At 39.2% G+C, this 12,943-nt stretch overlaps 1 protein-coding gene across 1 annotated transcript in view; it reads right to left on the minus strand.

Moving 5' to 3' along the window:
- Mgam (maltase-glucoamylase) overlaps positions 1 to 12,943 on the minus strand; it is a 130,743-nt gene that overhangs the window by 77,126 nt on the left and 40,674 nt on the right. Inside the window, exons 23-34 of the mRNA XM_085840664.1 lie at positions 12,234 to 12,283; positions 11,663 to 11,830; positions 9,065 to 9,217; positions 8,554 to 8,754; positions 6,397 to 6,551; positions 5,200 to 5,368; positions 4,811 to 4,907; positions 3,962 to 4,074; positions 2,754 to 2,879; positions 1,222 to 1,350; positions 862 to 972; positions 523 to 585 (exon numbers count right to left, since the gene is read on the minus strand). Of these exons, the coding sequence (XP_085696790.1) occupies positions 523 to 585; positions 862 to 972; positions 1,222 to 1,350; positions 2,754 to 2,879; positions 3,962 to 4,074; positions 4,811 to 4,907; positions 5,200 to 5,368; positions 6,397 to 6,551; positions 8,554 to 8,754; positions 9,065 to 9,217; positions 11,663 to 11,830; positions 12,234 to 12,283 (1,535 nt within the window). The remainder of the gene's footprint in view (positions 1 to 522; positions 586 to 861; positions 973 to 1,221; positions 1,351 to 2,753; positions 2,880 to 3,961; positions 4,075 to 4,810; positions 4,908 to 5,199; positions 5,369 to 6,396; positions 6,552 to 8,553; positions 8,755 to 9,064; positions 9,218 to 11,662; positions 11,831 to 12,233; positions 12,284 to 12,943) is intronic.

Consider the following 12,943-nt stretch of genomic DNA (forward strand, 5'->3'; position numbering starts at 1 on the left):
ATCCACTTACTATCAATGAATATGTTATGCAGGAAGTGAGCACTTACTAAACTGAACTCAACGAATTCTTATACCCCCACAGTTATACATCTGAATAGAACATGTGTAATGCAATATTCTTGACTTATTAAAGAATATTTACAGTAAAGGTGTATAAGTACAAATGATATGCCTTCCCAGCATTTAGAAATCATTCTTATTGTATGGAATGGACTGGTCAAGGGTATCCTGAGCTTTGGACAGTTAAAACTTAAATTTAAAACTTCTTCACTTGGGTCTAGACTCCTTCTTCTCCTCCTCACAGTCCCACCCTTACAAATTCCTACCCCCACTACCCCCTTGCCTTCTCCAAGGAGCATCCCCCAAACTACCTCATCCATTTACAGTTGTTCCTAAGTTATTCCTACTTGAATGTCTCTGTCCTAAGTGTATACACATCTAGTATCCTAGCAACTATATACATCTAGTATCTAGTTTCCTGGCAACCCTGACAACATCCAGCATCCACAAGGGGCCTTTTACCTCCACTTGAATGTCCCAGTCTAGAGAGGAGTCCACAGTGATATTAGGGTAATCAGGCCAGACCTATGAAGAGAAAAAATTTAACAGCAATGTACTGGACATAATAAATAACGTCTTAGGGAACTATAAGTCTTATGTCACAGTAGTCAAACAGGATTACTCTAAAGAAGAATGGGTTCCACAAAGACCTTAAGAATATCTACTGATATGCACTGAAAAAAAATGAAAACCATAAGATCAGAAACCAAACATAAGGAACACAAAATCAACATTCCAGAAAAGCACTAATAATGACTCTGGCCCAGGGTGAGTCTTGCTGGGTCATCACATAGCCCATACCTTTCCCCAGACAATGCCTCCATTATTGGGATATCTGATGAAGACGTCATTCTCCACACCCTGGGTGAAGGCTGGGTAGGGCTGTGTCTCATTGCCAGAAATGGCTGGATCCTGCAGTCAGAGAACAGGGCAAGTGGAAAAATTAAGACAGAAAATTAAAAGGGGATACATTAGAAAAAAAAAAAGAAAGTCCCCAGTTCAACTTGCACTGTAGAGTTTCTCTGGCTCTCCCAAAATACACTTAGATTAATAACACTTCTTTTTCTCTCCTAGAACAGAAAGGGCAGACAGCCTAAGGTGACCGCTGCACAAGTCCATCCATTGTCCCACTCACCGCCACACATTCATACAAGGACTAACCAGAATGAGGATGACCCGCATCCCATTGGCCTTCATGCGATTGATCAGGGCTGGAAACCCAGAGAACTTGGGGCTGAGCTTGAAGTCCAGCTGCCTCTCCATGTAGTCAATGTCTGAGTACTGCACATCCTGGGATGACACAAAGAACAGTGGCTGTTGTTAGAGACAGTCCAGACACCAGAGCTTTGATTCTGAACATTTCAAACCAGACTTATACTATAATATAGATATGGATCTTAGGATAGTCAATGATTGTTTTCATCTAATATCTACTCAAGAATGAAAAAACTCTGAGTCAACCATACCAACAAATAGTTGATGATGCTTGTGTATGTCTGGAAAGGTGACAGAAAAAATAAATATAAACACTGTAAAAGAAAGTACTATGAAAACAGAACATGTAAGATGTGAGTGTGGTGCTGTTCCCGTGGAAGCTACCATTGAAATCAATGGTTCTTTTTCAGAGAAAATAAGGTTAGTTGTCTAGTCCTGATACAATATGAACTGTAAAGGCACTACACGGTAATGCAAAACACAACATGTAGTTAGCATATAATAGCCAGTGTTCAGAGCCATCAGAGTTCTTGTAATATGGGCTATTAGAGGCACTACTTCTCATCTGTTGAACAACACTGAAAAATAAAAACAAAAGTACAACTCAATAAGTTGTAATAGTGATCTACAGTATCCCTTCAAAGTATTGGATCCAAAGTTCTCAAATGAAAAAGGTAGGTTCACAACCAGTACCCCTTGGAGCTCTGAGGGACTAAACCACCAACCAAAGAGTACACATGGAGGGACCCATGGCTCCAGCTGCATATGTAACAGAGGATGGCCTTGTGGGACAATGAGAGGAGAGGCCCTTGGTCTTGTGAAGGCTCGATGACCCAGGGTAGGGGAATACCAGGACAGAGGAGCAGGAGTGAGTGGATTAGTGAGCAGGGGGAGGAGGTGTGATAGGGTGGGTTTTTTTTGGGGGGGGATGAGAAAAGGGGATAAAAATTGCAATGTAAATAAAGAAAATATCTAATAAAAAGAAAAGAATAAGGTAGGTTCAGTGTTTTCCACTATAAACACATTGTAAGTCTACTGCATTGAGCAAGCAATGGTCCAGAAGAAACAAATCAAATGATGTGCTAAAGTGCTTTATCAGTTTTGAAACTGAAGACAATCTGTATCCACAAATAGCTGACTGGGTTTGGGTCAACGTTTTTTAGACATAAATACCATTAGAAAAATCTCTTAATCTTATGAAGAATATTATGACTGAATGTCTTGAAGTCTTGAAGTCATGCTTTAAAAAAAAAATGAGTAGAAACATGGTACAGCAGAAACTGCCTTGGTCCAGCCTTAGTTCTTTCTTGTCACACTGAACCATGAGTGCACTAAGAAGGTATTTTGTTGGAGACAGACACACTGTGACATGTGGTAAAGCAGTGTGTCATTGCAGAACTCATCCAACACATTATAATATAGAGATATTTGAGTTCACTATGAGGTCACAGAGACCATATACTATGACATGTACGTACATAGGGAATCTGCTTAGCCACCATCTCATCATACAGGTTGGCAATTTCAGTATCATTCTCATATCCATAGCGACACAGCTGGAATCCCAGAGACCAATAAGGTACCATCACAGGCCGACCAATCAACTAGAAAACAGAAGAAGCACAATGGAGGTTGCATATAAAGTAGTAAAGGGCTACGCAATCTACCAACTTAAATCCTGAAAGAGGAAGGTCCCATTTCCTTAAGGAAATCTACTCATAGCCTGGAGTTTTCCTTTAGGTTTCCTTCTGATTCCTACATGGCTAATTTATAAATAAAACAACCACACACATGCTGCCAGGGTCAGAGTATAATTTCCGGACCCTCCTAGATTGTGACATTGGACAAAATGAAGTTACCTATGTGTTTGCTTCTTAATTGTCAAACGGGGGATGTTGGTAGTATCTATCCCATAGTATCTTTATAAACAATGAATTACATGTGACATGATCCTACAGACATGTATGTGGCAATAGTTTTGCACATGTATTTGTTACTGTACAGTCAATGTCACACCACTCTGTCCCATCATGCATCAGTACCTTTATCATCACTGCTATCATGGCCATTAAAAATACCTTAAACATCACCACTGTAACCCAGTCATGGATACCACGATACACTGATCACCATCACAACCATTATCACCATCAATTCTGCCCTCATTTCGACATTTACACCATTACTAACACAACAAAGACAACCACCATCCTCAGCAGTATCATCACTGTCATTTCCAACATCACTTTTAATCCAGTCCAGTCATTGCCCACTTCATCTCCAACAACTGCACCATCACAAGCGTCACTATCACTACTTCAATCAGTGAGACTACTAATTCTAGCAATACTACTATCACTTCTATCCAGATTACCATCCCCTCTTACTATAAATATTATCACCACCCCAACCATCTCCAGCATTATCACTAGCCTTACTAGAATGTCTGTGTGAAAACATGTCTGTTCTTCTATAATATGTTAAGGAGGTATAAATTCAATGGCTATAGGGATGAAGATTTTTGCTCTTTATTGTACAATACTCCTGTCTTAGAGACAGCTAACAATTATGGTTATTATGTGACTGTTAACACTAATGGATGCATGCTTTGGAACACAAAATGTGCTGAATAAAATGGGATCTGGGGTAAGGAATATGCTGCAGAATCAAATTAATTCCTTCCTACCTCTGTATATTGTTGAGTAACAATCTCTGGAGTTGGGCCCAAGAACACATAGAAGTCCAGAATGCCCCCTATGGTTCGGTATGTCAAGGCAGGCATGGGCTGGAAGGTCACATCTGAAAAAGACAAAAAAACAAACAAACAAACAAGACAGTCTAAATGCACAATCTTCACATTGAGGAAGAATCAGGCCTGAAATCCTCACTAACTTTTTCTTATACTGTAGTGTACTAACAACAGGTACTCTGCAGTTAACCCACACAGAACAAGAAGCTAACAGAAAGTCCCCCAACCATGCAAGCATGCTTCCATTTTGGGATACCCTGTCATGCTACTATGGTGTTTTTCAAATTTATCTTTATAAATACACTCAAATTCATTATGATTCATAAATATAAAAAACAGTGCAGTGAGCATCGTTTATATTTCCTGCAAAGTTCCCAGAGATGACAATTTTTACAAATAGAGTATACTGACAAAACTACTGTGGACACAAAGACGGTCAATTCCACTAGAGATTGTGCTCATATTGCTCCAGTTTTGTATCTATTCTTTTCCAGATTCTTGGCTATTTACCACTTTAAAATATATCACACAAATGATCTATACACCCTCATTCTCCTAAAATGAATATTCTGACTCACAGCTTCAAATTAATTCAATTTATGTAGCTGGCTTCACCAACTGATTAAAAATATTATGAATCCATTCAATTCTGTTGTTTCCCTGTTTGTGGTTATCACAAAAACGTATTCCCTGAGAGGCTGTATCACAGACAGCTATGTCAACTATGTTATGACATTATAGAAGAGAAACCAGCACACATAACAACAGATGAAGGCATTTTCCTACCCATGGCATTGCTGTTCATCAGGAGGACTCCATGGGCATTGCCATCTTCCTCCAGCCCCATGTAGTAAGGGTGAACACCATAAGAATTCTTCTTGTACTGAGAGTAAAGAGGATAAAACAGAAGAGTTTAGGAAAACTGATCCCTGAGAAAGAAACAAAAATTGCCTGCTTAGTTGTGTCCAGCATTCTTAGCAGAGTAAGCTAAAGACTTGAGGAACAAGGCACATGAAAATGATCCACTTATCTAATAGCAGAAGGTAACTGTCCGGTGAAGCTGGGGATGAAGGAAGAGAAGGAGGAGGAGGAGGAGGAGGAGGAGGAGGAGGAAGAGGAAGAGGAGGAGGAGGAGGAGGAGGAGGGAGAGAAAACAGACCACACTCTGCCCTTACCCCCGGGGGCTCATCCCTGGAAAACATGCCCCATGTGTTCCAGTTCATGTCTATCTTGAAGGTTATGTGCTCTGTTTCCCCAAAGCCATAGATGTATGTGGAGGGCAGGCGGGTGGAGATGCGGATGAACATGTCGTTGAAGGTGAAGCCGAGGAGCTGAGAGTCCCAGCTGCAAAAGGGAAAGGAACATTTGCAAAAAAAAAAAAAAAAAATCAGCTTCCTAGTGGTTTCCAGACACCACCTTTGTAAGGACCACGGAGCCTTATATTTTCACCCATCAGAGGAAAATATAGTCTCTACCCAACAAAATATGCAGGAGACACAATCATCCCTGAGTCACCGTTAATTGTTCTCATACACTGTATCCTTACTTCCCTTTACTGTTATGCACAGTAGGAAGTAAAATCACTTTATCACACTCCCACTCCATACTCCCCATGCCACTCCATACACTTGACCAGTGATGGTCCACTTTCTACCTCTTTCCAGGCTTCGAATGTGAGCACCTGACACAACCTCACACTCTTGCTTTCCTGCCTGCTTACTGCTCATGAGAACCTCCGGTGGAGACTCGGAGGCTGATCCTGTTCTAAAGCCTATCTTGTATCCAGACTCTGTCTCTCATCCTTGTCCTCTTAGTTATCTCAATGAAATCCCTCAGTTGAAATTGATAATTATTCTCCAGCTTGTGGCTTATATAGTGAATACACACTTACTTGGAACTACCTTAGTAATTGCCCTTGGAGTATTAAAGATTCCCTCTATACAGAACACATTTCCTCAGATGTGGAGGTTAGAATGAGATATACTCCATAATTCCATGTATTTGAATACTTGGTCCCCAGTGGGGCACTCTTTTCCTCTTTGCAGTTCAAGATGTGAACTCTCAACTTTTCTACTGACATGTCTACCACATCACCATCATAGAATCATAGATTCTGACATTCAGAAGCCATTAACTCAAAGTCTTTTGCAAATTCTCTTGGCTATTTTTGTTTGGTTGGTTTTTGTTTTGTTCTGGTTGGGTTTGGTTTTGGTTTGTTTTGGTTTGTTTTTTATCAAAGCTACAGAAAGTAACTGATATATCATAGATCTCAACATAGGCAGTATGATGTTGGAGCCAGGGTGTCTTATAATGGAACTGGTGGGGAATATTTAGAACAGCAGTATCACAGACTCAGACCAGGAGTCACTTACATTACAGTGCCTGTAGTCTTCCGGCGAATTTGAATCCCAAATGGATTCTCCTTGATGAGTACATCATACAGACGGCCTTCAGGGGTGCTCAATGGAGCACTGGGGATGTTCAGAGGGACTGGGACTTCATACCGACTGTGGTTGGGATCATAGATCTAGGCCAGAAGAAATCATTTTATGTAAATACAAATGTGTCCCATTACATGTTATTGTACCATATAATTCAAAATGACATGTGAAGGTTTTGGATTCCTACCTCACAAAATTTTAGAGGAACGAAACACCAGATATCCTAAGTACACTTAATAGACCACTGTACAACATATAAATCTGTCAAAGCATGACATTAATAGTGTAAATATTCACAGTTATCTGTCATTTTAAAACAACACTTTGAATAACTCAGCATACTCTTAGCATATTTGACAAAGACTGGATGTTGTAAATTTGTCTTCTCCAACTTTACAGTCCAGGACTTAATCAACCTACCAGAAAACAATGTCCAATGAAATAGCTTAATCTGGGTTTCGGTCTCATTATTATGGGCTCTAGAACATTTGTTCATTCATTTCAACATTGTGGTTAGCATCAAAACTTCATTCTGAAATTGGTGTGGGATTTACAAACATGATATAGTTTTATATATAAATGTAGGGGATCTGAAAGTATGGAATTAAAAAACCTATTTTGATTTCAAAAATTCCTGCTGAAAATGAAATATAAGCTAAGTAATTAAGGACCCACGTTCTACTGTTGGTTCAATAATAAATCGTGGAGATAGGAACTAAATTGGCCGAAGTTACTATCATGAAACACTACGAATCATGGAAAATAATACAGAAGAACTAGGCACAGTTGAAGGATGTGAGCTAATATAAATTCTGAAAAAAATGGGGGGGGGGGTTCTGATTACAAAGAAGAAAATTATTTTGGGCATTAAGGTGGTTTCATAGAAGAAATACAGGATAAATCATAAAAGCTTTGTCACAGTAAACCAAGCACAAAAAATGAGAGCAAAAAGTTCTGGTAAGGCACACGCCTTTAATCCCAGCACTTGGGAGGCAGAGGCAGATGGATTTCTGAGTTCGAGGCCAGCCTGGTCTACAGAGTGAGTTCCAGGACAGCCAGGGCTACACAGAGAAAGCCTATCTCAAAAAAAACAAAAAACAAAAAAACAAAAAAACAAAAAAGCAAGCAAACAAACAAACAAACAAATAAACCAAAAGCAAAGACTCAGAGTGTTAACATGGTCTCAGAAAGATGTAAGCATGGTAGAGACCATGACTGTCTAGCTAAATGGTGAGTGGGGAGGAGTTGAGGCTGCACACCCACTGAACTTCACTGATGAGACCACACACATACAACAAATCACAGTAGAAGACACAGAGCTCAAGTCCAGATGGAGCTCAGATTCTGAGGACTCTCTGCCTTGATCACTGACTTAGACTCTCTCAGCAGCATTTGACAGCTCACTATCTAGCAGCCTGTGTGGGATTCCAATACCACCATGATTGAAGACAAATCCCTGTCTAGGAGCAGCTCACAATTTAATAAGAAGACAAACAACAGAGTAGCTAGTCAATCCCTACTCCCTTGGTTTAATTAAACTGTGAAAGGAAAAACAATCACTTTCATGAGTATTACAAAGATGTCTCCAACTATTTTTATTCAAAATCATACTTCTCCTGTTATATTTTCAATCATTAATCTGATTTTCACATTTCAGTTAAAATCACTACCTTACATAGATACACATGCAACTTAGCAACATGGTAGTGGTTTCGTGGGCTTCTCCCTCTTCGAGTCCATAGGAATGAGCAAGATGATCTCAAAGTTTCAAACACACCTACTGTTCCCCCATTTCCCTTCTTATTCCAGAACAAACTCAGCCATAACTCTCCTATCTTCCTACTAGACTCATGTGATTCCTCTCCACGTGTTCTCTCACAACAATTTTCCTTAGGCACAGTTATTTTCTCAATTTGAAATTAGGATAGATCTCTCTATAGCATTGGACATCTAATTGATCTCATAATTTGAATGATGTGCTAAAGTATTTTGCTATGAAAATGACATGTTTTTGTCAGAATTTTGTAACACAAAGTAGCAAAGAATATTTGAACAGGAGAGGCCCTGTCCACACCTGATAGTACATACCTTAAACTGCAGCATTTCATTCTTGTGGTAGGTCACTTTCAGTTTCAGTTTATTCACAGGTGTAGAGGGGAAGGCATTGCTATAAGTAGAAGCCTTCAAGGAGATGTCAGCTGTGGCCCCATGTGAGTCATACTGAACATTGCTGACTGAGTACAGCTCATGAGCAAAGTAGCAAGGAGGGACCCCAATAGTGTTGGATTTCTGGAAAGAAAGTCAGCATCCTATATCAGCAGGGATATGGAGTTATCAAACAGAGCTAGAAGAGACAAATTATCTGCAGAGAAAGCCATAAATATATTCATTCGTGTCTATAACATTTACATAAGCATGAATTTAAATTTCCTGGTCTCAAAACAACATGATAAATACATCCCACTCCTCGACTGAAATAATATTTATGTGGAGCCTTTCTGTGGATGTAAATAAGCCCATGGGTACAGGGCTGTGATAAGACCTTGTAGACTGTATTTCAAGGGTTTTCAGTTTACATGAACATCTTCGGCACGGTTACCTCCCAGATGCAGCCACGGGCAGTGCAGTTTGCCTCAGAAGCACCATGCTCATCTGGATAGCAATCTATCCTTTCCTCCTCCCTTGTGAAGAAGTCCCACTCAACCGTGTATGCTTCTCCCAGCCTGAGATGGATATTTGTGATGGTGGCAACCTGCAAGAATGGAAATTCATCCTCAGTACAAAAGCTTTACAAGACCTGAATCTTTTTATGGAAATTAAGTATAAATGTTATTCTTACTATATCCTTATGCCCTGATTTTAATATTTTAAACAACATACTACAGCATATGAGGACACAAGTGTATATGTGCTTAGGGTATAGTCAGTGACAAAGGAAAATACAACTCTTCTATGGAAACCTTCTATATTGTAGAGAGAAAGACCAAGGAAAACCTCTTATGATCAAACTTTTGTCCAGTCCTTCCAGGGACCACTTGACTACCATTTATTTTGTCAGAAATATTTTTCCTCCTCTTTCTAAGTTAAGCCATTATTTCTTGTTCATCACCTCCCCATATCATGTCCCTCTGTGGTGTGGAGTGCCTAGATTACAGGGCACATATGTAATGTTGCTTGAGCTGTAGTTCCAGTGTTCTCTGGAATCTTACACAAATCACCTTAATTTTTTGATCTCAGATATACCAATTAAGTGTAAGATTGGGTAATGAGAAATATCATATATAAACTTTCATTTCCAACCTCCTAAGCCTAGTATGGAGTTACAGACTGATAATTTAAGACTTCTGAGCCTTTTGATGTTGTTCTAATAACTCATCTTGGACACCATTTCCAAGACAAACATTCTCTGGGAAAAAAAGGTCCTTTCTGGAATACATTTCTAGCTATCTTCTTTATATAAAATGTACTTTTCTCTGTATTTTTGTTTTAAATAAGAGATTCTTTGAAGTAGTGATGGAAAACTTAATGACTGTAGCATAAGCCTAGCCAGAAAAGTAAGTTTGAGTTCATTTGCTGGGGCCAGGGTTTCGTTTTTGATAGAAGGGCCTTATCCTTTAACTTTATCTCTGTGTTTGTTTGTTTGTTTGTTTGTTTGTTTGTTTGTTTGTTTGTTTTGGTGGTTATTTTTTCCATTTTTCTTTTCCCTAGAATAGGGCATTGTGACTGGATCCATTCAGTCTATTCCAATTCAGAGAGAAAACAGACCTTACTCATCACAAAGTTCAAGTACGGAATCACTGACACCAAATTTTCAACTTTGAAAATTTAATTACAAAAAAACTTAAAACTTTTCTGCTTCAGACTTCTTGTACACCAACTTCATAAATTCAATATTTTTTATGTATATGGGTGATGTGCCTGCATTATGTTTGTGCAGTGACCACAGGATGCAGCATTGGTCCTGTGGAACTGGAATTACAGATTTTTGGGAGATGACATTTGGGTGATAAGAATCAAACCAGAACCTCAGAGAGAGCAGCCAGTGCTCTTAACTGCTGAGCTATCTCTCCATATCCATAAAACTATATCTTTCAAGGTGGTGTTCCATCCATGTCTTCTCCAGAAAGCTGGCTTCAACTACTTTACTAAGCTTTGGACATCAATTAAGACCAAAGCAGATATTTTATTAATATTGGTTTAGACATCTTCTTAATACTTTCACAAAGTTTCATTTATGTTAATTGTATTTCTGACCATCCTGATTCAGACAATAAACATTTCCTTTGATGATATGTTAAATATCTTATTTTCTGTCATAAACAAATCATGTATTCACATATGTATCTTTCAGCTGTCTTACACTTTGCCACAGACTGAAACAGCCACATAATCCTTTATATGTAACTTAGTAAAATATATATATCCCCTTTATGTATTGTCATAATAAAATGTCAAGTGTGATCAATATGCCATTTAATAAATGTCTCAGTTGACAGGTTAACTCAAACTTAAAAGATCCTCAATCAGTATTGATTCAGCACTCTGGTTCTGTGAGGAACCTCAGGAGAAGCCATCAGAATTGACTCAGGAAAGGTTCCTCACAGGACTGAGGAAGTAAAGGAATGGAAGACAAGTCATACAGAAACAGTGGACCCCATTACATCTGGAGAACACCACTATGTAATCACCGTCTATGTTAGTTAGCACCATCAATTCTTTTTCCACAAAATATTTCTTGGAAATGCATATGATAGGGAACATGTGATGTCTTAATAAAGCATATGAAAAGGAAAGAAACATTAAAAATTAAATAAATAAAAGCCCTGTAAACTTTTATTTATAGGATCTCTCTCTCTCTCTCTCTCTCTCTCTCTCTCTCTCTCTCTCTCTCTCTCTCTCTCTCTCTCTCTTTCCCTTCACCTTAGAGCACAAGCCATCAACTTTCAGAGTCTCTTCGTTGGATCGTGTCCCCACATCCAGTTAGGAAAAAAAAATGAGTGAGAAGAATAAGGATGGGAAAACCTGGAGCCACGTTGGCTTCAACATCTCTGTTTTTAACCTTCCTTCTCCAATACTCTAACCTCCTCACCAGGCCCCAGAGGTGCTCTGGTTCTTCAGCAGCCCATGTGACCTTAGCAAGAAGTATCATGGCCCCATGGAGGTTTGTGGAAAGCCTCCTCACAAAAGCAATTCGTACCTTCAGGTTTGGATTGTAAGTGACTTGAGGAGACATTTGAAGGAGATTCCCATTCTGTTTCACTCTAACATTGCGGAATTCCTGTGTTCCAAAGATTTTAATTTCCTGGAATTCTAGGTTATTGGGATCCTTGTAGTTTGGACTTGAAATTGTCACATCCAAATGGTTCTGAAACATAGCATGCATAGTTATGAACAAATTATGAACACATAGATTCCCTAGGCCTCTATCCTTGACCACACCCTCAAGCTGATCTTAAGAACTCTCAATTTCCCTGCTGTTGCATGTTGGTGGGGATGCAAACTTATCTTCATAAGCTAACAGAGATAGTGGGGAGCAGGGGGGGACTCTCGGACCGTTTAGAGAACTGTCCCTTGCAATAGTAGCTGATTTGCTTCCTTATTACTATTGCCTCTTATTGATTACAAAGCTGATATAATTGTTATGAATTAAGTCATAAATAGCAATTATTTACCCGTGGTAATACTGATAATTAAATTATAAATTCAGAACATATATAGTCATTTTCAGGCAAATCCCACAAAATATTCACAAAAAATATGCTACTCACTTGAGTGACAGAAAATTCACTGAAAAGGTAAATGTTTTGGGCCACAGTGTCTGAAAGAAGAGAGAGATGTCAGACTATCCTGGTGTCCACAGAAGGCAAGTTTCACTTTCTCCCTAAAACTATTTCCTCATGGGAGCTATCCTACAAGCTTTTGCCTGTACATGGCCTATGTTCTTCTAGCTGGGCTACTTGTCTGGCCTCAGTGGCAGAGGATGAGCCTATCCCTGCGAAGGTTTGAAGTGCCAGGGTGGGGAGAGAGCCAGGAGCCCCACCCACTCGGATGAGAGTCAGAGATGGGGGAAGTATTGTGGGGGATTACTGGGAGGGGGCAGTGAGTGGAACATAAAGTAAATAGGTTAAAAAAATAAATAATAGTCAATTAAAAAGTAAAACTGATTCCTTGTTCCTTCCCTGGCTGTCAAGCACTTCAACCTGTCTGCAGATCACACTTCTTTCTTCTTCATCCACCAGACACTTTAGCTATGTCTGGATCTTTGCTAGATGATGCCACAGTGACTATGTGGGGGACAAAGTATCTGGGACTTCTTGTAGTAGTTATATTTTCAACATGTGAAGAAGTGTCTATGCTATGCTCCATAATGGCTACGTACATCTATTTTATGATTTGTGGCATTTGTTCATGTCATATTTAAAATCACAACACTATGCCCAAAATTAGAAAAGTGTTCTCCTATATTTCCTCCTAAGAG

This window comes from Mus caroli, unplaced genomic scaffold (assembly GCF_978045245.1).
Source record: "Mus caroli unplaced genomic scaffold, Mus_caroli_1 scaffold_7, whole genome shotgun sequence".
NCBI lineage: Eukaryota > Metazoa > Chordata > Mammalia > Rodentia > Muridae > Mus > Mus caroli.